Source organism: Melanerpes formicivorus, unplaced genomic scaffold (assembly GCF_026170545.1).
Source record: "Melanerpes formicivorus ecotype bairdi unplaced genomic scaffold, bMelFor1.0.p_v2 SCAF_10, whole genome shotgun sequence".
NCBI classification, from domain to species: domain Eukaryota; kingdom Metazoa; phylum Chordata; class Aves; order Piciformes; family Picidae; genus Melanerpes; species Melanerpes formicivorus.
The window spans coordinates 16,162,748-16,189,636 of NW_027142362.1; the positions used below are offsets into that span (position 1 = coordinate 16,162,748).

The 26,889-nt window shown below is 38.7% G+C and overlaps 1 protein-coding gene and 1 long non-coding RNA gene across 13 annotated transcripts in view; one reads left to right on the forward strand and one right to left on the reverse strand.

The window, feature by feature from the left end:
* Positions 1 to 24,069, forward strand: part of TCF12 (transcription factor 12) — a 169,060-nt gene extending 144,991 nt beyond the window's left edge. For 3 of the 10 annotated variants that reach the window (XM_068143910.1, XM_068143911.1, XM_068143917.1), the window contains 9 exons: positions 1,165 to 1,243; positions 5,880 to 5,953; positions 6,871 to 6,942; positions 7,674 to 7,880; positions 14,719 to 14,833; positions 15,644 to 15,815; positions 17,127 to 17,359; positions 20,027 to 20,180; positions 21,736 to 24,069. In XM_068143910.1, coding sequence (XP_068000011.1) covers positions 1,165 to 1,243; positions 5,880 to 5,953; positions 6,871 to 6,942; positions 7,674 to 7,880; positions 14,719 to 14,833; positions 15,644 to 15,815; positions 17,127 to 17,359; positions 20,027 to 20,169 — 1,095 coding nt within the window. In that variant the 3' untranslated portion in view covers positions 20,170 to 20,180; positions 21,736 to 24,069. The remainder of the gene's footprint in view (positions 1 to 1,164; positions 1,244 to 5,879; positions 5,954 to 6,870; positions 6,943 to 7,673; positions 7,881 to 14,718; positions 14,834 to 15,643; positions 15,816 to 17,126; positions 17,360 to 20,026; positions 20,181 to 21,735) is intronic. The other 7 variants (XM_068143916.1, XM_068143920.1, XM_068143914.1 and 4 more) reach the window with 5 other exon arrangements.
* LOC137443837 (uncharacterized) overlaps positions 17,353 to 26,889 on the reverse strand; it is a 42,799-nt gene continuing 33,262 nt past the window's right edge. For 2 of the 3 annotated variants that reach the window (XR_010988000.1, XR_010987998.1), the window contains one exon: positions 22,766 to 26,542. This is a non-coding gene — a long non-coding RNA (uncharacterized lncRNA). Of the gene's footprint in view, positions 17,464 to 22,765; positions 26,543 to 26,889 lie in introns of those variants that run through there. The other variant, XR_010987999.1, reaches the window with a different exon arrangement.

Below are 26,889 nucleotides of genomic sequence, written 5' to 3' on the forward strand. Positions count from 1 at the left end.
TAATTTTAATTCTCTGTGTCTTCTCTGTCTGGAAGTCTCTGCAGTTCCCATACTGATGCTCAAGATTTGTTTCTATACAAATGTACCGTGCAAGAATTTCCTACGGTGTTCTGAGGCAGTTTGTTTTATTAAATGAATCTTCTTTGTACCACGTGTGAAAAGGAGATCTTCCCATTAGGGAGCTGATGGTCTTATCTAATGAAAATATGCTAGATGAAGAAGGACCATGTGGTCTATCAGGTTCTGGTTTTGCCAGTTCAAAAAATAAAATATGCAATTTAACCTAAGTCCCAGTTTATTGTCAGCTAAATGCTGAAATGTCATATTGTCTGTGTGGAGAGACATCAACCACCCTGCCAGTGAAGATTTTTAACTGATGACTAACAAATCCTGGTCTCCGCTCAAGTAAAACAGGTTTGAACTGAAGACTGATAAAAATACATTCTGAAGGCCATAGTCAGCATTTAAACCTATTGAATCCCCTTCACAAAAATGGAGTTTTCCAAGAATCTTGAAATTTTAATTAAAGCTTTAAGCATTTTGTGTTCTGGGTTTTTTTAGACCTTTTAATTATGTTAATAGCAAGGAATGAATTGTTGCAAGTTGAGGTGTAGTATCTCAAGGGAGTGAGTGAGTGATAAGAGAGAAAAGTTGTGCTGCAATATGTAGCAAGAGCAACAAAATTTCTGATGTGTTTCATTCGGTAGCTGCTAACATTACCTAGAGCCCAATGCTTTTTTGGTGGCTTCTCTTGTGAAGGGTTACTTTTTGGAAGATCACATATGTTGACTGCTAAAATATTTTCTCTCTCTAAAGTTTGGGAAACGACCACTCCTCTGCATTTTGCCAAAGTTCTGTTTAACCCTTTATGTCTATCATTCCCCTTTGGTGGTAAAAAAGCTTGTATTTTCTGCTGTTGTGCAAGTAGAAGGAAGATCAGCTGTGTTATCAAATACAGGTTGTGCTTATTTTGACAGCACCTTGAAAATGAAACTTCTCTGGACATTTTTAGAGCCTTGACTGTGGTAAAGCAAAGCTGTGATTGAAGGATCAAGTTGTTTTTGTAATCAATCCAACCCTGAGTGACAATTAAAAGTGTGAAAGGGAACCATAATAGCTGGGTTTGACGTGTATTGATACATAATCTCTTTTGTCTGTTGTTAGATTTATTCTCCTGATCATACCAGCAGTAGTTTTCCATCAAATCCATCAACCCCAGTTGGATCACCATCGCCTCTTACAGGTAGAGACTAACCATTTGTCAATAACTTGTTTGTTGTTTTGAAAACATCAGTGAAATCAGCAGTAGCTTGCTTGTGTAATTACTTACGTATTTGGTTTGGTTTTCCATTTTACTAACCCCAGGTACATAAATGCAGATTCTGAAGTATTTTGGTATGAGTATTCACTTAACTCTTGGTGACTGGTTTTGAAAACTAGCTTATTAAAATAATATTGGAAAACACTGAATGACCATAACTGTTACAGCTGTAAATATTTGTGTGCTGAACCATACCATCAGAAAGGAATAAGAGTGATTTGCTTGGGTTTCTTTTTAAAGTTACATGTTAAAACTCTGGCGGCTTTCAGTGACAAACAGAGCAGATGTGTTCCCTCTAATGAAAATACAGTAGGCTATGAGACTCTCCAGTTTTTACATAGGATAGCTTTTCATTCATCTCTTTCATGAATGCTTTCATTCTATGGGAGAAGGATTTCTGGCATTTTTCAAAATAAATGCTCTATATTGCAGCCATCTCTGTCACCTGTGCTTTGTGTGTTCGTAGTGTGAATGTGGGAAGGAGCATTCCAGTGCGGAGATGAACTGTGGGCAGCTGCCTACAGCTATTAGTGGGTAGTGCAGCTTTCACAGACACTGTGGCCTCAGCTGTCTAGTAAAAGTTGAACAGCTGTTCTCCATATAGAGAGGACTGTGAAAGCTCCATTGACTTAAATTTGTTGTTTAACAAAGAACTAGAATTACAAGCAAGATGATGTAACTTTAACCCTGTTCTTTCCTACAGTGCAATTTGTTAAATTATTTAACATTTATATAAGTCTGCTTTCCCATTCTCTGTTGGTTAATATATTTATTCAGGCTCCTGGCCATTGAGTGGTAACTTTTTTTTGCAAGAGTGTTTTGCTATTTAAAAAAACCAAATAAACAAAAAGGGAAAAAACCCATACATAAAATAATTAGCTCATTCTGTACACCCCTCACTCAAGTTTCGCTGGACAATTCGCTAATCTAGATGAATAAATTAGTGAAGTTATCGCATGCAGAATGCAGGCATGTACACACACACATATCTGTATGCATATTCATACTTCACTCACGTTTAATGGACACTGCTCTGGTTTTCTGTGGCCTTAATGGATTAATTAATATCTGACATGGAATACCTGAGCAGCTGCTTTGGGCATTATTTTTCTGTAACTGAAAAATCCATGTTGAATTGAGTAATGATGGGATTAATGGGATTTTTTTTGATTTAGTGATTATAGCTGACAAAGAATGTTTTGTGTTTCCTCATTGTACTGAGAAGGCAGATCAGACCAGAAAATTATTATTATTTCCTTTTTAACATCAAAGCAAATAGTGAAACTACTTTGTGACAGGAAGAAAGATGTTCTGCCATTTCCAAGTATTTTCGTTTTTTAAGATCCCAATTGGAGTTCCCTGATTAGATACCACGCCTAACTGTGTAGGCACAAAAGAGCTAGCGAATTTCTGGGGTTAGAATTCAAATTTGAGGTCCTGAAAATTTGGAGTTTCCCTTTGCTGTCAGTGTCTTTGTCTGTTTGAATCTTTATCAACCCAAAAACCTCTCCAACATTTGCACTTTGATTTGTGTTCCTTATTCTGGATTCAGATGGCTCTGACAGTAGTGCATGTAAGCAACTGTAATATTCTTCTCAGGCGCAAACTTAGCATCTGCTTTACAATTGCACCCTCCTAGCCCACCCCCTTTAATTCTAGTGATAGAGAATTTATCAAGCCTTTGGTAAATTGCTCCAGTAGTTAATTACCTTCATTTATGAATCTGGACTTTTATCTTTATTCCCAGATGAGTCACTACAAACACAGTGAAGCACAATGTAAAGTAATTACTACTATATTTATTACTATTTATACTCATGGTAGCCATTTTCTGTCCTGACCCAAAAAGTTATTGCAGATAAAACAAATGTTTTATGTATGCTCAAATAATATATTTTGGAGCATTTTAGCCTTCCTCATGATTTTCATCTTTTGCAGTTAGTTCTTTGTTTATTTAGCATTCTTACTATTACAGATTTGACTAAGGCATAATTTACTCATCCTCTAATTGTAAATTAGAGTAGGAGCACTCTGTCTGCCAGTTAAAACATTGAGAGGTAGTAACTCCAGGAGATACTTCAAGTATACAAGCTCATGTTTGACTGGTTGGCTGGTGTGATTCTGAGTAAAGACTGGCAATAATTGTTTCTTAATTTAAGTAAAAGCTTTGGGAATGACATGATGAAAACTCCCAAGTATTACTAGACAATAGTGTGTGATCTTTTATTTAGGTTCTGGTTTTTATAAACATGCCCAGAGCTTAGGTTCTTGCATAGCTTTAATGATAATGTATGTATATGAGACATGTATATATGGATCTGAATCGTTGGATCCTTGGTATTTTGAAAATCCTCCCAGGATCTGAAGTATTCAGGAGGGTTCAGTCAGTTCTGAGGATGCAAAGCCAGCCCTCCACTGACTCCACTGTGTGCTTGAAAGGGGAGCCAGAGGATTAGTGTTGGGGAGACTCTGAGAGTAGGAACAGTGATTACCATCAGTGACCCCTGTAAATCCCAACACTTGCCTGGCTTATTTGTTTTTTCATGCTGCTGTGTTGGTGCTGCACTAAAAGCTGCAGTTGTTAATTGCAGGGCTTGTGGTGCCAGGATGCTTTTTAACATAATTGGTGAGTTTCATGCGCAAACTCTTAGGAGGGGGAGCGGAATGAGGAAGGCAGGAAATCAGTGCCATCTGGCAGCCTGCGCAGACATGGGGATGGAGCGTGGCACTGCTCAGGAAGAGCGCTGGCGTTACTAGAGGGGTGGTTAAAAACTGCAGCTTCCAGTTGGGCTGTTGGGGAGAAGGAGTTGAGTATTCCCTCCCCTCTTTTCTTTTTTGTTTTCTTCGTGAGAAGCCCCACGCAGGGTTTTGTTCTGGCCTTACATTAAGGAAATAGTAGCTGTTTCTGTTAAAAAAAAAAACCCAAACTGATCAACACCCAGGTCTTGAGTCTGTTTGTTGGCTTTCTTTTCTTAATTGGTTGTCTTTCTGCTTAATATCCCACTGGTGCTTTAATGTGGAAAGTAGAACGCTCAGTCCTCATAATAGTGAGCTCTCGTTAAAGCCTTGACTCCAGTCTTGCCTCTAAAACTGAAGTTTTGACCAGATAAAAATTTTAACATTACACTGAGCCAAAATACTCCGAAGCTGTTTTCCTTCATGTGTTGCAAAAATAAGTGGGGCTCAAAGCAGTATTCCTAAGGGTCAAGCATGACAGCCATGTGAAGGGAGACTACAGATCCAGACCCAGAGTAGCTGTGTGAGGTGAAAATTGGTAATTATAAACTTACTCAGTGATGTTGTTATATTTTAAAAGAATTCCAGCACAGTTATGGCAGCTCTGGGCTTCTACGAAATGGGAGATGGTTGTTGTTTTGTTGGGGTTTTTTTTTAATTAGAAGGGAAATATTTAGGTATTTTAATAGCTGTGCAAGCTGTATTCTTTTTGTTAAATAAACCCCTTTCTGTAAAAGGTAACTACTTGCAGCTCTCTGAACAAAGGAACTGTAATGTTATTAAACCTTTTCCCAGTTTTCCAGACGTACAGCTCTGGCTGTTATTGAGAGAACAAGCCCACAGGCTCTTCCTTTAATGAGCTGCTTTGGATTGTATGTCCATAATTTATTAATGTAATTGCTTTATTATTACATTTATATGGCTGAAAGGAAGCTGTCTTTAATGGCCACAGAATTTCATGTAGCATCTTTATGAAAGATGCATTATTAGTTGGTGAGAAAAATACATGTTACACTACTACAGGCTTTGTTTTAAAAGTACTGCATGCTTAGTTATTGCATTTCACATCTAATTACTTTTAGGTTTTACATGCTAATTAAGTGTATTTATGTTAGATTAGACTGGATATATGTTTGAATGTGCAGTATATAAGTAATACGGATACAATTGCCAATTTGTTGTTCAGTCAATGATTCTTTAGCTGCCACTTCAGCTTAAATACATTTGAAATACAAAATGGCAGCAGCTTAGGTGTATTTTGACTCTTCTAAACTTCAAATGCATTATTATCTAAAATGGTAGAGTGGAGAACTAGACAAGGCTTTTAGATCTGGTTTCAAGTTTTCTGATTTAGTAGTGAGGTGTCATAAAAATAATTCTCCAGTTATGCTTAATTCACTGTTTATTGAATTTCTTCAAATATTTTTGTTGTGTATTTTAAGGCCGTTAAAGATACGCCTGTGTATACTGAACATAATCTGTAGAAGGAACAGTTTTGGCGGTCATTTTATGGCAGCATTGGCAGAAGGCAGGTATTTCAGATACAGTGGAAGTGCTTGTGTGTAGTCCATGTTTTTAAGTACTGAAGTACTTGGAAGATGTCACTGCTTTGTCATCGACAACGTGTCTAACCGTACAGGTGCCAGGATATTTTAGAAAGCCCTCAATAAGGCAAAATGAAGGAATTTGCCCTCTTTTGTATACCCATATGTTACCTTACCTTAATGTAGAATATGTTGATTTTAATTATGTTGAGAAATACTGCGTCTCTGCTTCCCACACGCTGCGTAAATCAGTGTGTTAACCCAGACGATTTTGACAGGTGCCAGTCAGTGGTCTAGGACTGGAGGACAAGCCCCCTCGTCTCCAAACTATGAAAACTCTCTACACTCCTTGGTAAGAATTGTTGAAAGCAACATAGTACTTTTTACGTAAGAGCTGAAGGCTTGGTTTTGTCTGAATCCTGCATATCATTAAAGGAAACAGTAGGATAGCATTACAAATGAATTCTTTGCTAACAAATGGCCTGTTCAGTCGAACAATATAAGACGTGCAGGGTGTGTCTTTCACCATCTGTTCGTTGGGCATCAGGCTTCTGTGCTGAGGACAGCTGGTGCTAAAGCGCTGTTATGAGCTTTTGGTACCTTTTCACAAATCCATAGCTAATTCTTATCTAAAGTTCAGTCTGGAGAAAAGATAAAGACTTCATGCTTTTGCATTTACTTGTCCTCCCCCCCGCACCCCCCCCTTAAATGGTAGTCTCTTGGGCTTGTTTTCATTACTTTGGCATTACATTTGTCATTATTATTTGTTATTGGGGAATGTTCACTTACTAATTAATGAAACATTTTACAGAAAAAAAACACATGTGAACTAATCTCTACAGCATTATAAATGTTCTTCTTTTGAAGATTCATCAGAGGATTTAAGTTACTGACTTCTTAAATTTCTGATGCAGAATCAGGAAAGAAAGGGGAAAATTCTGAAGGAAGGTTTTGGTTATCTCTTAATATTTCTAGTTTCCACGGATGTAGTTTCTTTTTCTCTGTCTAACAAGAATAAAATTTTAAGCTAAAACAGTTTTCTTTTCTTCAGTATTTTTGCAATTAAATGTAATTGATGTGTATATCTTAAAGTCCTAACATAACTGCAGTGTTAAATATTAGCTTTTCTTACCTTGATACGATCAAATCTCTGTTGCATTAACTTGACTAACAATTTATTGCTGACATGCACATCAGCTGTTTCCTCACCTCTTTTTTGAATTAATCTTAACCTGTGCTTTGCTTCCTGTTCTGTCTTGACTTTGCCAGAAAAATCGAGTTGAGCAGCAACTTCACGAGCATTTGCAAGATGCAATGTCCTTCTTAAAGGATGTCTGTGAGGTACTATTTCGCTTTAGATGGTGCCTTTCGTGTTTCAATTAATGCTTCCTTTGGAATCCCCATTAAAAGCTTTAATTAGCGTAGCTATGACCAGTCTTTTGACACCAACATTTCTGCTATTCCAGTTTCTAGTGAGCTGCAGTGTCAGAACTGGTTTTGCTTTGGGCTTTTTTTATTTGGTGTTTTTTTTTGGTTTTTTGGTCTTTTTTTAAAGGAGAGTTATTTTAAGACAGACTTTTGTGCAGTACCATACAGAACTTGCTTTTATTTCTGAAAGATGTAATCTGCTAAAAGATCCTTTTTAGAAAATTGTAACTTCAAGTTTTGACCTTTTTTTTGGGGGGGTTCTCAAAAAGCCTCTGCCTCTCTGTAATTGTTACTAATGTGGTGAGGCTGATTTTATAACCCTTCCCATCCTGTATTAGTTTATTTTGTAGCAATTCCTTTTTTTCTTGTTCATGCCATGAAATAGAGGATGAGTAACATTAACCTTGTAATAAGCTTCACTTTAAAAGCTGCCACCTATTTGTGGAATGAATGCTGTTTCAAGCAAAATCTCTAGATATCTGTTCTTTTTCCTGTTTGTTTGTAGTGCTGGTAGGTGCTTTCAAAGTCCTTTGAAACCACATTCCATCTTCAACCTTTAGTATCTTTGAGGTAGGAACTGTTAAGTTTTGGGTCTGCAGATTTACTCAGTAATGGCTGCTACTGCCCCTCTTACATCCCAACAGCAGTCTCGAATGGAGGATCGCTTGGACAGACTTGACGATGCTATTCATGTACTACGGAATCATGCTGTGGGGCCTTCAACAAGCCTATCAGGTGGCCATGGAGATATACACAGTTTATTGGGACCATCCCACAATGGGCCAATTGGAAGCCTGAACTCAACTTATGGAGCATCTAGCCTTGTAACAACCAGCAGACAAGCGTCAATGGTAATGCTCATTTTAAACGTGTATCTTCTTATGCAAAGCAATTACAGCTGAGGCATTGAAATGATCATAGAGCCTAGTGAGTTAAAACTGCACTGTGAGGCTAGTATTTATCAGGAAGAAACTACTGGAGATTCTTGTGGGAGAAAATATGGCAGACAACTTGCACCTGTTATGGGTTTCCAATTAGAGGGCTGGGGTGGGGGTGGGCAGAAATGAGGGGGAGGAGAAAGATGGGAAAACTTAGACTTTGGCCTGGTCAGTGGCCCATAAAATCCTGCTGTGACCATATGCAGAAAGCTGAAACTTTCTGCTGAAAGCATTTCAGCTTATACATGCATTTTTTCCAGATGTGTAATAATTGGCAGAACAGTTTTCTCCTTGAAACGGTGAATAGAGAGATTGAATGGGAAAAGCAGTCAAGAAGGACTGAATTTCAAGTGTTCTGGTCTGGAAAAGCTGTTTATTGTAAACTGGAACTAGTCTTCAATAGCAGATGCTGGCAGAGGGCTGGGAGGAAGCTGTTGGAATGTGGAACCATAGCGTGTGCAGGCTCAAAATTCAAACTTTTTCTTTTCTAAATTAAAAGGAGTTTGAGCACAGCTGTAGAATAAGTAACAATGAAGAGGAAACAACTCTTAGATTAATCCCTAAGAAGAGTGAAATAATTCAATCCATCTATTTTAGTTTCTTTAAAAATCTGAACTCTTCTGGAAAAAATGGGGTCAGACTTTTCATAGGTCAAAAATATGTTAAAAGCATTACACAGTAAACAAAATCAATTTGTAGCATTGCTCACTTCCCTTTTTCTTCCTTTTCATTCCTTCCTTCTCAGAAACGCTTAAAGGAAAAAGAGCATTTTAAAACATGCTTATTTTAGTGGTGCCATGTGTTTGCATGTTTACAGCATAATTTTAAAGACCAGTTACATGCTGTGAAATTCTCTGTTATAAAACAGATTCACAGCTGGATACTGTGTGATCAAGGCAAAATTTCACCTATCATCAAAATAATTAGGTACCCCAATTGCTGAAGGGTTCGTATTCTATAAACCAGAATTAGTTCCAGGCTCTCCCGCTTGCACGTCACACATCCATTTATATTAATTTCAGAACCACTGCAGTAAACATCAAAAAGAATGGTTACTTGCTATAAGCTGTGTGGTGGGGGGCTTTTGGGGAGGGGCGACTTTCCAAACACACATCCAACTTCAGGTTTCTGTACACGTTCACAGTTACTTCTAGTATTGAAGTGCAGCCTCATGTTCAGCATTTAAAAGAATGCTCTTATAGGGAAAATTCTACCATCTTCTGGGTTAGGCTGAAATTGAGTCATACAAAAGAAAACATTCTTTTCCCTTGGTCTAAATAATACCAGTGTGAGTGACTGAAATTATGGAACGTTCTGATACTGGCAAGATACAGTCAAGTGCAGATAGAGTCAAAGTGTCTATAATAATCTCTGCTTCTCCTTCAGCCTAAGTTATGATAAGTATTTATCAACTTGCTTTTGATTAATATAGGTGATGGTGGGAAATTACTCCCCAAAATAAAGAAAGATTCCTTGGTCTACTATAGTTTAATGTAGTTGTGCAAGTTAAATGAAATGTAATATAGATTTGTCATGTAAGGATTCAGCCGCAGTTTGGGTTGAAGGATGCTTGCTGCTCGTTAGAAATAAACATAGATTAGGAAACATTTAAAAAATACTTGCTTTTATATTTCATCCTCACTGGGCAAAAAGCTTGTAGGTCAGTTTTGGCTTGAAGAGCGAGTCAGCTGAAGAATTTCTTGGATTAACCTTAAGTTTTTTTACATCAGAGTAACTGGCTCCAATAGAAGGCATCCTTCTGTTCAAACATGTATGTAAACCCATGGCCTTGCCCAGTCCCCAAGGAGTGCCCTTGACATCATTTGCAGTTGCAGGAACTCAGCATGACTTAGGATGGAGTCTTGAAATAGGTACAGAGCAGAGCTTGGCACGTATGAGTGAAGTGGAAACTGGTTTATTAGTGGTGATGGCATTTTGGTAGTACTCCTACGTATGAGGTAGCATTCTGAAGGTACTCAATTAATTTCAGACTACACTTGCTTACCTTTTTTTTTTTTCCTTGAAATAGTAAATGTTGGAGAGTGGAGAATTTGACACACAACCCAAACTATAAGATCTAGACTTTGTTCAGAAATTAAATACTTCAGTGGACTTCAGGAAAAGAATCCTGTGTATTGGCTAAGATAGTGAGAAATGTCAGCATTGATAAGGGTGTTTACTTATTTTTGTTTAACGTGCTCAGAGTTATTTGGCTAAGTTTCTTCATTGAGGTTCAGCACTAAATGAAACTTCCTTGTCGAGGGAGGGGGATGTGGATCTTTAGAGAAAACTTTTTTGTTCTTTAGGGAAGAAAAAAAATGTAATTTCCCTTGAAGATGATGATCTTGGCAGAAGGAGCTAGGAAATGAGTAATTTAACTCCTTGTTATGTAATTAGTGTAACCAGACATGGGTTTATTTTAACATTTGCTTAATTTTTGAGCCAGATTTATTTTAAAACTCTAGTTGACTTCATTTCCTGCTCGCTGTGAATGGCCTTGTTTTTCTTTTTAGCTGGGCTGACCATTAGACTTATTCAAATAGATTTTTAATATCTCGAACTCATCAAATATTTGCTAAGCGCCCTTTGAAGTTGATTTGTGCTTTATTTCATGTATTATTGAAAAGCGAAGAAGTAATACTCTTTTTGTTCTTATTCAAGCTGCTCTTTATTTGTCGTTGTAATATGATGGAGAAAGAACAGCCTGAATTGATTAAAAATAAATAAATAAAAGGCCTGGAAGCTCATTTGAGGATGAAACTGAATCCTTAAGTCACAGAGCTGCTTTTTTCCAGGTACAACAGGAATTTAAGAAAATGAGTGATCATCTTCTTTCTACCCTGCGTCTGCTGTAGTACAAAAGCACGAAATGGCAGTTTAAGCTGCTTTGGCAACACCAACCTCTGCCCTTGCTCAAAGCACTTTGTCAGAATTTCTCCACTGAGATTATGCTCCCAGTGAACAGTTTTGAGCTGTCTGAAGTGTAAAGATCCTGGGTTTTAAAGCCCTTTTCATTGTCTTAATTATGCTCACCTTGGTTAAAATTAATGACCATGGCCAAATTGACTAGCTGGTGTACTTTGAACATGGCGTATATTTTAAAATAGGCTTAGGTAAGTCCTGTAGCAAATAGGAGAAAAGACAGAATTATTCCCTCTCTGGTTCTCAAAAGCTTTTATTGCTGAGTACAAAATCAGTTAATCAAAGTGAAGCATGAGATGCAGAACCAAGCTCACAGGACAAAGGTTGTCTTTTCCCCGCGTTCACTCTGCTCCCCAACGTGCAGCAGTGTGTCATTAGTTGCCATGATTTTTCAAGGTTTTACTCGGTTGAAAAAAACAACTGTAGTCTTCTGGTTTCAGATTCCAAATGTTGTCAGTTGACATTAACTGAAGTATATTCTGCACCCACTTTTTCTTTCAAAACTTAGGGTGTCTGCAGGTGGTTGTCCTTATGTGCCAGTCTTTCTTTTTAAATGAGTAAAAATAAATACCGTTCACCTGGGAAATTGCAGCCACTTTGCCTTACATACCAGCCTCCTGTTTTTCTCAAGTTGTGACTTGACTGAGCTGTAAGATATTTCTTTTGCTGAGAATCCTGAATCTGGATTAGATTGTCATTGTATAAAGAAAATACACAAAGGTGAGCAATTTAAATGTTTTTAACAGATACAGTGTCGGTGCTGATTTGCTTCTCAGACTTCTCTAAAATACTTGGCCTGTGCAGCTGAGAAGCTGGGGGTTTTGCTGTGTGATGTGCATCCAGCCTTTCCATTTGTCTTCCATTTCGTGTGCCCGAGGAGTGGTTAGGGTTTACTTAAGAGGGATGATGAAAATAAGGCGAAATTAGCTCATGAAAGAATGAATTAACTGCACGTTTGTTTGCTTATAAAATGAAATGCTGCCAGTCACTCGGAGCGGGTCTCTGCCAGCGGAGCGGACCCGGTTGTTAAAGGCACTGCGGGGCCTCCCGGGGGAGGCGGCGGGGCGGGCCCAGCTGTATGCTAATATCCGGACCCGGTTCGCCGGCAGCGCCCGAGGAGCGTTTGCCTAGGGGAGGAAGCGGATTACAAAGGAACTTGCGCGAACGTAGTTACGCTGAAACAGGCCAGACCGCGGCTGCCAGCCCCTGCCCCGGGCCGTGTTGCATCTACCAGCCTTCTGCGGCTGTGGCCCAAGCCCCGTTGCTGGGGGGGTGCGCTGGAGCCTCAGGAGAGCTCCAGGAGAAGCTGTGGAGCCACAGGCAGGTCCTAGGCCTTGGAGCTATACACGCACCACCCCAGCCACCCTTCGTGCTAGGAAATGATTTGACTGAGAATCGCTTGCAAATGACAGTAATAAAACATGTCACAGGCTTGTTTGCTCCGGAGGCGTCGGAGCCCGGGGTACAAAAATGCCTTTCAGAAGCCTTAAAAGAAGCCCAAGGTTGTGCCCCACTGAGATGCAGATGGTGAGGATTCGAGGGAAAGAAAAACAAACTCTTTTTTTCTTAAAACAAACAAACAAACAAAAACCACCAACAAAAACAACACCCAACCTTGGTGTTTAAGGTACTAAAGGTCCAATTTGATACCTTGAAGTAGTCACTGCTAAGTTGTGCTTGTAGGAAACAAAGCTCTTGGCCTTTGTATGAGATAGAGTAATCTTTTTTTGGTTTGGGGGTTTGCCTGCTTGGATTGTCAAGTATATCAGAGATCTTGCAGTCAATTTTGTAACACTTCTGTTAAGATTCAGTATAAATCCTGTTAATCTAAATTGTAGGCTTTGGATATGTAAGCCTGTTTCAAAGGACTAGAACATGGACTTGAAATCAGTTTTTATTTCTAATCTATTTTCTGCCTTTCTCAGAACTGAGTTCCTAATCTATCAAGTTAAGATTAGCTCTAGAGTTGAAAGTTGCCAGGGTTCTGGCAGCTGTTATGTTTGTACACAGCTTTAAGAAATTTTTGCCCTTTTGAAGTAGATTTTGGAACAAACCTGGCCCTGATGTGATTAATAGTGTGTAGCCTGAATAAAAGCACCCTCCTGCGTTCAGACTAAGCATGACCAGAAGAATAAAACAGAACACACAACCTGCAGGGCAGAATTAGAGAGAGACTCACTTTTGGAAGTTCAGTTTCATGTCACTGTTGCAGAGTTTTTTGTCTTGGGGGCTTTAAAAAAACTCAGGCTCTGCTCCTTACTCCCAGTGAATTCACAACACCCACAAAAGCCAAGGCAACTGGCATAGTAGGGCTTCTCAAAAACAAAACCTATGACACGCAAGGGAAGAAAAAAATATGCTTTTAACTAGCAACAGATACTCGACAGTATACAAGAGGAGATTCTTTTTGTGCAACAATACAAATAGCAGCCCAGAATGACCTGATATTAGTCGTGGGTTGTTGGGGTGGGTTCCCCCCCTTTCCTTTCCTGTGCTTAGCTTACATGAACGAGTGTATATTAAACAAAGGATAAACTTGCATAAGGGTATTTATCTCTCTCTGGCTAAAGCCCATACTAAGACATGAAAGGTAAAAGCTGCATTAATTACTCAAGAGGGATTCAAAGCTCAGCAGTTTACTAGGATTGAAGGATTTATTGAAAAACAGTGGTTCTCATGTGTAACTCTAGGCAATAAACCTATTTAATTAAAGGCTTAATCTTCTAGTTGACATGTTTGCTACTGTTCCAATAAAAAGCTTCATCTGTAGCCAATTTTTGTAACTATACAAATGATAGCAGAATCCCTCATCTTTGTTCAGTTTTTAACTGTTTAATTGTATTATGTTGGTTGTATTATAAATATTTAAAGGACTTTGGTGTCTTTAGGAATCAAAACATTTAAATGGTCTGCATTCCATTTAAATGCAGGCAGTGTGTCTTTACCTCTTCCTCTTATAAACAAAAGAATGTCTGTCGTAGAGGTTTGCAGTGAGAACAGTGTTCTGTACTGAGCAGCAGCTTTTTAACAAACTTGTTTCTTCAGGCAAGATGTGCACACTCACAGCTATCTTATATAGGTGTCATTAGTTCAAGTTTATGCAAAATCAGAATTTTTTTAAGGCTCTTCATCTCAATACTTGCTGCTTAGACATCTACTGATGAATAACGAACGGGCAGGTTAGAAAATACTGAGAGAGGTGACAAGAAGAGTTCAGATGCCTGGATTATTGGTTTTGTATTACAAGATTCTGTAATGGGCCTAAATGTATTGAGTTGAAAGAAGGAAATGAGAGAGAATTATTAAAGAAAAAAAACAGATATATTTTGATAACCAATCCAGTTGTTAATCCTCTTTCAGCAAACTAAATGAGATACTGTGTATTCCATGAATGTATGGGTATATCTGCATACATGAGCGTAGGGCAGCATGCACACCTTTCGTGTGGTGAAGATGGTTATTCCCCATCATCTTCTTTCAAGGATCAAAATGTTGCAAGTACTAGATTTGATAGTTTTAAACAATTAAAGGTTAATCAAATCTTACACCCCTCAGGTATAAATCAAGGAGAAGATTCTGTAGTGTTCTGTAGGAAAATACTGGAGAAAGTCTGCTGTGTTATTGCACACAGGTGTTGGTCACTGCTTTGTGCAGTGTGGTGTAATCAAGTGGTCCGGTGTAACAGCATCTTTTAGCTAAATCTTTCCATTACTGAGCCAGAGCTTGTAACTCATGTCTTGAATCCAGCAAATACTTTCTCTTTTAAACTTCTACTTTGGGACTATTTCTTTGAATCGCATCTTTAATGGAAGTCTTTGTTTTGCTTTAGGTTGGGACTCACCGGGAAGAAAGCGTCAGCCTCAACAGCAACCATTCAGTTCTTCCCAGTACAGTTTCTGCTCAGACCACAGACCTAAATCACAAAACACAAGAAAGCTACCGAGGTAATACTGCAATGCTAAATGCTGAACAGGGTCTGCAATAATCCAGAGTCAAAGAGGTTGTAGGTCTTGGTAAACTCACATCAGCATGGGTCATAGAGACATAGATAATGCTGAGGAATAAAAACCTATAAACGACCACTGTTGGGGATTCCTGCAACAGTTTTGAGGGCTTCCCTGTGTCAGACTTGTCACAGTCTATCTTCAGCAGCAGACTCTGCATTACAGCCACAGTCTCCTACCTTAAGGAGCTGTAATGCCATTTGCAGTGCTGCAGCTGTTTCTGAACCAGCTAGGAGGGCTGAGGCCAGATTTCAATTTAGCTAATAAAGTCATTCCACACAGGTGTTTTCAGTTCCCTCAGTATTTAGCCTAAAAGAGTAAGCTATAGAAAACAGAAGTTGGCTTATTCATTAGCATACCTGCAACATTTAGGGAGGCACACGTTGCGCATTTGGCCTAAACCCAAATCTTGATGTCACTGCAGTTCTGCACTTAAAATTTGTAGCCCAGACATGAAGTGCAAATTTCCTTCCTTCACTAAATGTCCTTTTGTCTTTAAGTGTTTTTCTTAGATTAAGATGTTACTGATCAAGCTGCTTGATGAATTATGATCCCTTTAGAACACATGACACATGTCGAAATACAGCACTGTTACCAGCTTTTCTCTTGTTTCTGTTGCCAGAGTGTAGTTCCTTATGTTGTGTTCCCAGACTTCTGTGCGGCCCTGGCCTCCTATCAACAATATCTGCTTGAGAGTCTCTTAAATGTTTTGCTCCTGTGATACTCATACTGATCTCTGGTTGCTTACAGCATTGTCAGGTGGCTTACAGGGCCAGTCTGTGGCTATAGGTCCAACAGAAATCAAGTCTGAACATAAGGAGAAGGATGAAAATATACATGAACCTCCCTCATCAGATGACATGAAATCAGATGATGAGTCCTCCCAGAAGGATATCAAGGTCTCATCTAGAGGTCGAACCAGGTGGGTTACTGGTGTGATCTAGGGAATTTGTGCTTCATTACTACTCTGCAGCATGTTCTCCTGTAGTTTCATAGCTTTATTTCTAGGCTTCTACATTACCTCAGTGCCTATATTTGTAGGCAGCCAAGATAGATGAATAGTTTACAGTTTTGTATCATTTCAAATACAAGATAAATTTTTTATGGGGAAACCACCTGAGAAGTCTTCACTCCCTTAAGCCAGTGCCTTGCCTAGTATCAGCTGGTACATATGAAGTAGTAAAAGATTGAGAGGGCCTTGCCCAGCATAGAGGATGGAATAACATTAGAAATTTGCAATGCTTTGTGCGTGTGCCAAGGTTGAGCTGCTCAGTGTGCACCAGTAGTGATGGAGAGCAGCAGCCTGATAACTCACGGGCTGGGGTGAATATGGCAGAAAAGCATTCCTTTTAAACGTGCCCTCCCCTCCCAATCCACGGACAGGAAAACTGGCGGCAGCACTGGATAAAAAGCTTCTGGAGCTGTAGGACAGGCCTGACCCAAGTGCTGAAATTTGAGATAACAGGAAACAGCCAGAACTTTGTGAGCAGAGGCAGTGGAGACAATACCATCACACGTGTCTAGAAGCATTTTAGTGTGTGCAGTAAAGCAGAGGGCTCTCACAGTTTTAGAGTGAAGTGGACAGTCCCATATTGAACAAAAGGCTGTCATCATTTGAACTAATACAAGGATTCTAAATGCAACTGTTTAGCTCTACCCTAGGTATTAGAAAAAAAAAGATCTAAAATTGTGCAGCAAGGTTTTTAACAAAAAACTTTCTTAATTTCCAATTTAATGTGCTTATTTTATTGAGCACCTTTTATATAAGGTGATATATTGAGAAATATATCAAGTTACTGTTGCAAATTATTTGCTGTTCACCTGACAAGATGGCAGAATTATCTCTTGGCTATTTGAACAGCTGTCAGTACTTGACTGAAGTGGTGCTTTGGGTACATCTTCTACTTTAAGGAGCCGCAAGATGTCATCCCTTTTTCTAGAGGATGGTATCTGTACCTTTATCTGTAGATAAAAGATATCTGCAGAAAATGTTTTGTGAATATTCTTCAGGCACAAACTATTTAAGGTTCATTTTTAGAAAAGGCAAAAATGGCAAGAATTACCTTCAATAAGTAAGCAATGGTATTTAACACTTTCTTATTTAACTAATTACACTTGAATATGAAGTAGATTAAGTGGGAAGTTTTAACTTCATCAGCTCAATTTTCGATCAGCAGCAGGATCACTTGTTTGAAACACCAGTGATATTTCAGTACACTTTTTTGTCTTGCAGCAGTACTAATGAAGATGAGGATTTAAACCCAGAGCAGAAAATAGAAAGAGAAAAGGAGAGGAGAATGGCAAATAATGCTAGAGAACGTTTGCGTGTGCGAGATATTAATGAGGCATTTAAGGAACTTGGCCGTATGTGTCAGCTTCATCTGAAGAGCGAAAAACCACAGACGAAACTGCTTATTCTTCACCAGGCTGTAGCCGTCATCCTCAGTCTAGAGCAGCAAGTGAGAGGTCAGTAGCTTGTCGTCGTGCTGTGGCAATCTCCATGGTAGCTTGGTTTAGAATGGTAGCTTGGTTCAGAGAGTCGTGTCAGGCTTCTCTTGAAATCTGCACACCTAGAAGCACAAGTTATTGAAATGATGTTTGCTGTTCGGTAACAATGTCCAAGTTCTTCGGAAAAGCTAAGAATTGAGTTTTTCCTTAAAGAAGGGGGTGAGAGAGTAGGTGCCTTGGAGCTGCTTTTTTTCCTTTTTACCTTATGTTAATTAGCCATCTCTTCATCGGTATTTTCAAGATAAACTTTTAGTCCAAATATTGATACATCTTGATTACATTTGTAAAAAGCACTTATTTAGTAGTACCAAAGTTTTAGCAAGGAGAATTATTTGAAGGTGAATCCCACAGTGAAATTAACTTTGGTTTGTGCATTAATTGTATACCAGGGTGAGAGAGAAACTGTACTTCTGCTTCAACTGAACCAGGGCTAGGTTTCCATGTTGGCGACATTGAAAGTGGCAAAGTGGATAACTTAACACGAGCTCGCATGCTCTGTAGTAAGGATAAGGTGCTGGGTTCTCAGGCAGAGTTTTCCCGACCCAGTTCTTACTAAGAAAAAACACACTGTCTCCAGTCAGATGTCTTCCAAGGCATGTAGAGCAACTAGCTCCTCTGCACATCAGACACCAATCGTTGCCATGGTAAATCTTACTTTATCATGTCTGAGTCTGGGATCTTGAAAGTTGGTTTGGTCTGAAAATGTTTGCCATAGTGTAGAAGATGGAACATTATGAAGTCAGAACAACATTAATCAAACTTCTTTTTTTAAAGAAAAAAGTGTAAAGGCTATCAAGTCCATCTGCTTACTCTCACAGATTCTGTAATCCACTGAAAGCAATTCGTGAACATTAATTAAATGACTTTTGGGTTTTTTTGGTTGCTTCCAGACCTTGTATCTCAGGTAGAAATCTTTTCATAAATGTACTTAAACTGGACCTATTCTATGGACGGTGTAAATAAGGGCTTCTTGTTATTTGCATTTGCATCTCACCTTTACACTCTGTGCAGTTGAGGAAGCCTATCACAAGCACACCCCTGCCCATTGTGAGAGGCTGTGTTCCCCTTTTTCTCTCACCTGCCTTTCTTTGCACCTGTTCCTGAAAGTGACTGACTGGAGCCTTGTGTGGCACCCGCTGCATTATATAATTGCATAAACAATTTCCTCTTTGCTGGTAATGAAGCTTCTCATTTTGTGATTGGTGCTATTCAAAAGGGAACATTTCAGATTTTAAGCTCTAACTGTAGGCTAGCATTTTTATCTCCGTTTCCTAAATCACTGTAAATTAACTTCCTTTCAAAGTTTCCACATAATTAAATCTTCTTTAAAACTTCAAGGCAAGCCACATTTAAACAAAGAAAACTGTGATTAAGAAAAGTTAGCAGTTTTTTTCCCCCAATAGTCTCTCTGGGAGTGCTCATCCTTAGGAAATGGAGTAGGAGGCTGTTGATAATGACTTGAGAGAAAGCAGAATTAGCAAGTCTGTCCAAAATTGCCTGTCAAATGAGCTTGATTCTACTTCTTGTAAAATGCACAGGGTCAGTGAACTGCAATTTCTAGAAGGGTGCCTGTGCAGTCCAGAAGGGCTTGTGCTGTCTGTTCAGTTTTGGCAGTCTCTTTAACAACAGCTAAAGTTGTATTTCTGATCTCAAACTGCAAAGCAGAACTCTCTGACAGCTAGGAAAATATCTTGAAATGTTGATTAAGTTCAACATGTGCTGGTAGAATATATTACACACTTTTTGTGTGTCTTTTTGGCCATTGCAATTTACATCTTTCATCTTTCGATTCATGAGAAGCCATTGTGAAGAACAGAAAAGCTGACATTAAAAGCTGTCATTATTTGAAAACCAGATCTGAATCTACATCTATTGAAGCTAATTGGGGAAATGGAAAAATACTGATGGAAATACCTTGATAGCTAGTCCACAATTGCCTGTTATGAAGTACTGACTTCAATGTGATGAGAGGAAAAGGAAAAATGTTTTGAAAAATCCTTCTGCTCTTCGTGGCTTGCATGAGGTGTTGGGTGATAGGTTGGATTTGATGATATCTGAGGTCTTTTCCAACCTTATTGATTCTATGATAATATTCCTTCAATTTAAGTGTGATGGGCACAAGGTGATTTCACAGACTTTGGGGGTATGAAGAGAATTATTGACAGAACATTCTATTTCCCCTCTTCTAATAGCAGGCCAGTAACTTCAGAAGAAGAAAGCAGCAGTAATGTTACTGAAAATAGTGTGATGTCAGTAAGGTTGGTATGACTTCAAGATGCCAACAAACCAGAGAAATCTCTCTTATTGCATTGTAAACTACAGACAGTTATCATTTCACACTTTAGCAACTCCTGCTGACAAGAAAAGTACTTTTTCAGAAGTTTTTTGAAGGTGTATGTAGGCAGTTAGTAATGTTTCTGGGGTTTTGTTTACAATGCCAGCTAGGAGATGCTTGGCAGGATTTCCGGTAGTGCTTCTCTGCCGCTTTAGGCACCTGCGTTTTAACACAGGGACAGAAGCAGCTAGAAGAGGGAGGCTGTGTAGCTGGTTTTTACTGTGGTGCTTTATGTTTCAGTATTCCCTTTGGTATCAGCTCACGGGGTCTTAATCATTTTTCTGTTACAGAACGAAACCTAAACCCTAAAGCAGCCTGCCTTAAGAGAAGGGAAGAAGAAAAAGTTTCTGCCGTATCGGCAGAGCCACCAACACCACACCCAGGAAGCCATCCTGGCCTGAGTGAAACTACCAACCCTATGGGTCATATGTGAACACCAGCCAGGTATATCTCTTGTTTCCTCTTACTGGCTCAAATTTGGGAGATCTGGATATATTTGTTCTTAGCTACTGAGCTGCCACTAGCACTGTACTTCTTTGAGTATAAGCAAAAGCATGCTGAATTGTGTAGTTTGACAGATTAAAAAAATTAAGAAATTGTCATTAAAGTCTCTTCATTTCCATGTGTTGTTGCCTGTGGCTACATCTCTTGGCTCAGGTGGCCTTCTTGGCATGGCATCAGAGGAATAGACAACAGCTTGCTAGATAAGCCAAGCACAATAGAGATTAATTATACATCTTCAAATGATCTAAATATCTCACTGTTTTGTTTGAAAATCCATCTATTGTTTCCCATGCTGATAGAAACACTTGAAGAGACTTCTTATCTCAGAGTTTTGCTGTCTGGCTTAAAGACAGGCATTCTAACTTGAATCACTTGCCAACAGAGATTGCTAACTATCTAAAGTCACAATCTGTATTAGTGAAGATAGTTAAGATTGTAGAAATCATGTTTTCAGCTTTGCAAGATAAATCAGAATTTCCAAAAGCCCCATGCAGTCCAAAATACAGTAGTTCATTTAGAACATGCTGATGGGGAGGCCTTACCAAAGTATTGCTCTTTTCAGTTTATTGCATGGTTTTGGTTGGGTCGATTTTTTTAAACAATTGGGGAAAACTTGATTTGGAGAAGAAAAAATTCTGAGCATTCTGTGTCTTTTAAAATGGTAGAACTATTCCCACTTTCAGAAGACTCAAGAAATTGGGTTTAATGCCCTTATTTTATTATGTAACTTTAGCACATTTTCTGTTCAGGGAGGGGGTTTGTAGTTGTGTACCTAGACAGTTTTGCTTCTCTTTCAGCTTAAGTGAAGGCGTACGGAAGTTTATTATTCTCTGGTGTTCCTTCAAAAGCAGCAAAGTGACACTTAAACCAGATCTTAACTCGAGTCAGTACTGTTCCCCATACCTTACAGGCACCTTCCTCCGTCGTTAATGAAATGCTGTTTCTTTTTACAAAAACAAGATGTTTGCATTTATTTCATATCAGAGCAATAGGCTCTTTCTGAACTGCCAGATCGTTTTTGATTTGCAGCAGACTTTACAGGCCATTCTTGCTCTATTAATACAATGCTTTCTGAAGCTTATTATGTCTTTGCTTTTTTACTAGCAGCACCTTTGTAAGATGATCCGAAAAGGCTGTGCAGTCTCATGGTTTATGGCAATGTGTACCTGCAACAGTTGTGACTGAATTAGGGACTGTCTCCTGCTTATTTCAGCAAACAAAGTCAAATATAAATCAGAGGTCTGAGATTTGCAGATTGTTCTTTCTCCCATATCCAGAGAGTCCAAACAGAATGTTCCTGAGAGCAAACTGTTCAATGTATCATACTCAATATTCGGGAAGGAGGATTTCAAGGCCTCTCAATGTGATTTTCTTTTGCACTTAACTGACTGAAAAGACAGTAAGATACCATTCAAAATAGTTCTCTAGTGTTGATGTTATAGTACTTACCAGTTCTTTTCCTAATACTCCTTTCTTCTCCCAAATTTCTTTCTAGAATTCCAGAATTATTGGTAGGATACACAGAAGGTGACCTTTCTTCACAAGGACACAGACAACTAACATTATATGAAGACACAAACCTGACAGGAGAAAACACTTGAAGCAAGAAACCCAAATGCAATCTCATGATCAAAGCTACTGGTCAACACCTGCATCAGGAGTGAAAATACAAGATCTTCAGATAGAATTTCAGCCCTTGAAGTACTCTGAACATATCATTCTGTTGCAAGCAGTGTGTCGCTTCTGCACAATCAGAGACTGTTGTGATCTCTCCACTCATTGTGGAAGTTGCCTTGTGCCTAAACTGAATTGACAAATGCATTGTAACTACAAATTTTATTTATTGTTATGGAACTGTAAAGGTCTACATATAAAGGGAAAAGTTAACATGTTAAAAGCTGATAAAATTTCAGCTGAATGCCAGCATTTAGTAAAGCTGTTCACATTCAGAGAACAAAGCAGTGACAACCATAGACCCGTAGCATTCCCAGCATACCTTTTAGTGTCTTAAAAAAGGAAGGGAAAAGTCTTTTGTTGTCCTTTCCTCTCCTTTTGCCATATGACTAGTGTTTTCCATGCAGTAGGGAACTATTCCTTGGTATAGCTTTTTTTTATGTTATTTTTGGTCTCTGGTAATCTGTGGTTATGGTCATAGTTACCCTTCCATACTGAGCTCCATGCATCAAGCCAGTAAGAGGCCTCATCAAAGTGGCAGGCAGGAGCAATACTGTGACCATAACATTTCTTGGATTTAAAAAGTGATTTTTATTTTCCCTCAGACTTTACTCTATTTTTTTTCTTCTTTCTTCTTTTTTTTTTTTCTTTTTTTTTCTTTTCCTAATTATAAACAAAACCTTTTTAGGCTTCTAGGCTTCATAGTAAAGCTTGTAACGTGAAGTGTAAATTGGGTGGGGAGAATCTACTTTGTTAGAGTTGCTTTGTTTTCCGAGCAGTAAGTACTACATATAGTACATGTAAAGTGTTAGCTGTACGTAAGCACAAAATGCATTATAATACAAAGGAGGTTTGTTTTTTGTTTTTTTTTTCAGGCTGTAACTTTGGTGAATAGCAAAATCCTAAATTCACCATGGCAGGTAGTGTTGTGATAAAGCCACCAGTAAGGTGGGCTTACTTAATGGAATATAAGAGCAATGGTCGCCAGTTTTTCCTTACTGTATACATTAATTATCTTGTCACTTTTGTGTGGCTTGTCAGTGGAGAAAATAAAATAGTGTGAATCAAATGGAAACAAATGACCCCCTCCCAAGCCATATTAGCATTAAACCTTTAAATGTTTCTCCATCAGAACAGTGTCCATAAGTATTCCTTTTGTCACAGATGTGTTGAAATGGTTAAATCCCTTTGAACTTCCATGGAAACTGTCTTCCACTGCAATGACCATGGGAGAAAATTTTCTAAGCCAAGGTTGTCTGAGCTATTGTTTATATAGTGCATCTTTCATCACTGGCAATTGGTTCACACAGAAAACAGGAACAAAACAATAGTTTCTATGAAGTCATTTAATTTGAAAGAACAAAGGATGGATTGTTAAAATAAACTAATGAATTTAAGCTGATGTTTTGGATGGTTCCTAACAAAACAGTTTGTGGAATTAGTGGACTCATTTCTATTACTTTAATTTGCATATATCATCAAATAACACCTGATTATATCTGTGGCCTTGTTCTTCATTTCAGTGTTTATCAGCTAAACGAATTTGTTGCTTATGACGTGTGAAAGTGATCACGTGCCACTGCCTGGCCTTTTTCCTTCTAAGCTTGTTGTCTTTTTGGCTATATTAGACTTTGCAGTATGCCCAGAAGCTTTCCTTCATAAAATAGAAAGAAAAAAACATTTGGCTTATTTTTCACTGTAGCTAGTCTTTTATACAATAATCTTGTAAGAAAATTTCTTGAATTCTAAATATTACTCTTTCTAGATTTTTGAAATCGAAAAAGTTTTCAGTAAAAAGTTTCTTACTTTATTTTACTATATTAGGTAGTAAAAATGTAGGGTTATTTACCATAACCTGTTCATTAATATCAGAAATTTACAATAGCATTGTAAGACCATAGTAGGGTTCTAGCATACCGTGTAGTACCTATGGAGTATTGTAAGAGCTAATTGTCCGAGATGAATTGCTTCTCATCTTGTTCTCCAGTTTCCATTGTTGGTTTATTGCAGATTTGTACCCTGTGTCAAATTTCAAGGTATTGCTGATAAACCTTTCCAACCAGCAGCAAGAAGTTCAAAAAAATTTCTGTCAATGTAACAGAAAACACTATGTATATAACATTTATGTAGCAATAAATGTGCCATCTTTTTTTAACATGGTAAATTAGTGAGTTTTTAAAATTTCTCTCTCCCCATAGGTAACGTGTCCCTTGAATAACACCAGCAAAACCAGCTTTCACCTCTATCTCCATAAAACCTAAATGCCTTCTCAAGGTACACACCATAAGTCTCAGGCACAAGAAGCATCCTTGCTACTCCCTGTGAAGCCAATATAGCAATTCCCAGTGAGCTGAGGAGGAGCAGTACCTAGCTTGCATTTACTGATGCACAGGAAGGGGGATTGCACAGGCAAATAGGAAGCCTGGAGCAGAAGCTGATGCCATAGGCATAAGCTGTCTGCTACGTCTTTGTTCCCTTACTTTGTCCTTAAGACAGGTCCGTTTTGTGCACTGAAGTTCAGTGCTGAGTTACTTCTGAATTGATTAATGCATCTATGTAGGTTTTATGAAAAAGAGAAGGGGGGGGCGGGGGAGGAGGAAACAAACCGAAAACTGACCCTGTAGCTTGAGCTTGAAATTAGTAGTTCCACATTTTCTGCAGTTTTTCCCTCTGAGAGTGCAAACAAAAGAAAATGGAAGTGTGCAGCATCTAAGGCATAGTTCCCTGTCCCTCTTGAATGGGGGAGCCCAGAACTGGGCACCAATATTCCAGGTGTGGCCTCACCAGGGCAGACTATAAGGAGAGATAACATCCCTTGACCTGATGGATGCATTTTCCAAATGAGGCTCTAAACTCTGTAGAATGAGCTGTCTGAGGAGTGGGGTATTGCTTGGCATTTCATTTCCCATCACCCACAAATAAACGGAGATGAACAGTATCAGAAGCATTAGCTTATTACAGAAGCAGAATTAATCACTAGCCCTAGTTTGCATGTTTGTTGGAAAGACACCAAATAGCCAGTTGTTTACTGCACAGCCAGATTAGGTGCTTCAGACTGCTCCCAAATTATTTTCTCTGACTGCTGAAATAACCTTTCAAAATCAGATGAGTTCTTCAGGACATTTGTGGGCTTGATATTTAATGCATCAGCCTTATTCACTCAGGCTAGAACCTGATGCTTTGGAACAAAAAATCCCCATCTCTGAATACAGAAAACTTGCTCTACAGGAGATAAGTCTCCTATTATATCAATACAAAATTCTAAGGGGAAATTTTTGGATCATGTTTCAAATTGACAGCAGAGTGGTCAGATGACATCAACAAAAGCTGAAGAGGGTATCAGGATTTTCTTTTAAAGGTGACAAAGAAAAGGAAGTCTTGCAGATAGACTTCCAGTCCTGTTTGTACAGTACCTAGCAGAAGAGAGCTGTATGCTACGAAGGCAGGAACACTAATGTATCTGATTATGAATATATCAGCAGAAGTACGTTAATTCCTAGCACTACCTGACTAATTAAGCTAAATGCACACAATGTTGGTTGTAAGTTGAGGGGCCCTTTTAAAAGGGTAGCATTTAATTAAATGTCCATTTAATTTGTTTACATGACTAATAGCTGAAACTGTAATTAAACATAAAGCTCTTTAGATGTCCATCCCTTTCCTAGCATGCAAGAATAGTAAATGTGATCATCATAAAATACAAGAGGGCAAGAATGCTAAAAAATGCTAAAAGCCTATAGAATTTGAAGGTAGCAACTCAATATAAATTAGTGCCTGTCATTCTCTGTAGCCAGCTGGTCATCATTATCCTGTTATATAGAAGTATAACAAATGTGTCAATAAAGATCTCATTAAGTTTTTTGGATATAACTACAGATTCTGCATTTACAGGAGTATCAGGGGTATCTGGGAAGAGTGTGGGTGAAACCAAAAATTACATGTGTCTGTTGAGCTTCACTGTCTGTTTTTCTGGTGTGGCTATTTTGCATATCCAGAATAACTGATGAAAAATAACCAGAACCATACACTGGTTTACTTTGCTATTACTGGAACTGTTGCCTTTTCAACTGGAAGGCTACCTACAAACAGCTGTCTGTACCTGCTTTTGCAGATCTTCCTGAATTTTTTTCCTCCTTTGTCTCTTCCCAGCCCCATCTCACCCCCACTTTCTGTTGCATGGGATATGGTCTCCAGATTGTATCCATTATAAGCCATCTTAAAACTTTTCATTTCCAGATACATGCCTCTGCTAAAAAACTGATGGAATGATTCATGTGGTGCAGGTTTACTACTCTAGTGTGAAGAGCAATGGTGAAATTCGACAACGGTCGGGCCCTTCCAACATCCACAGAATAGTACCTCCCTTACCTATGCCACTTCTTGCCTGTCCCCTTGCCCATTTTTGAGGTTCTGTCCCTTCAGGCTTACAGTTGTAGGTTCTGTCTTCTCTTCCCTGCCATCGTGATGCATGCTGGCTTCCATTCCTTCCAGGCTGTGTTGAGGCTGCCTCATCTAGGTAATGCAGCAGCTGACTCTTCTTTTTCAGCATGCAGAAGAGAGCGGTAGGAACAAGAGAACTGAGAGTGAGTTCTCAGTTCCAGCATGCAGCATTACAGTCACCTTGAGGGCTGGAAGGAGTAATTACATGGGAAGTCTCATTCAGTGCAAATCTAATAAGCCTACACTGAGCATACGCTTATTTAGCCAGTAGCTATTTAAGGCAGTTTTCAATGACAAGGAACATTCCTGATACAAGGACCTACAAACGCATATCAGACTCTCCTATCATTCTAATTTGTGAGCATTACATTTATGGGCGGTAAAACTCCTCAATAATAGCAACAAAAAAGAAAGGCACACCAAACAGCAGTCCTTAATCGAATGGTTGGAAAGGCTAGATTGGTTTTGCTAAATTTTTTAAAATATTTCAGCCCAAATTCTCAGGATGGAAAACTTGTTCCCGTGTTTAGAATCT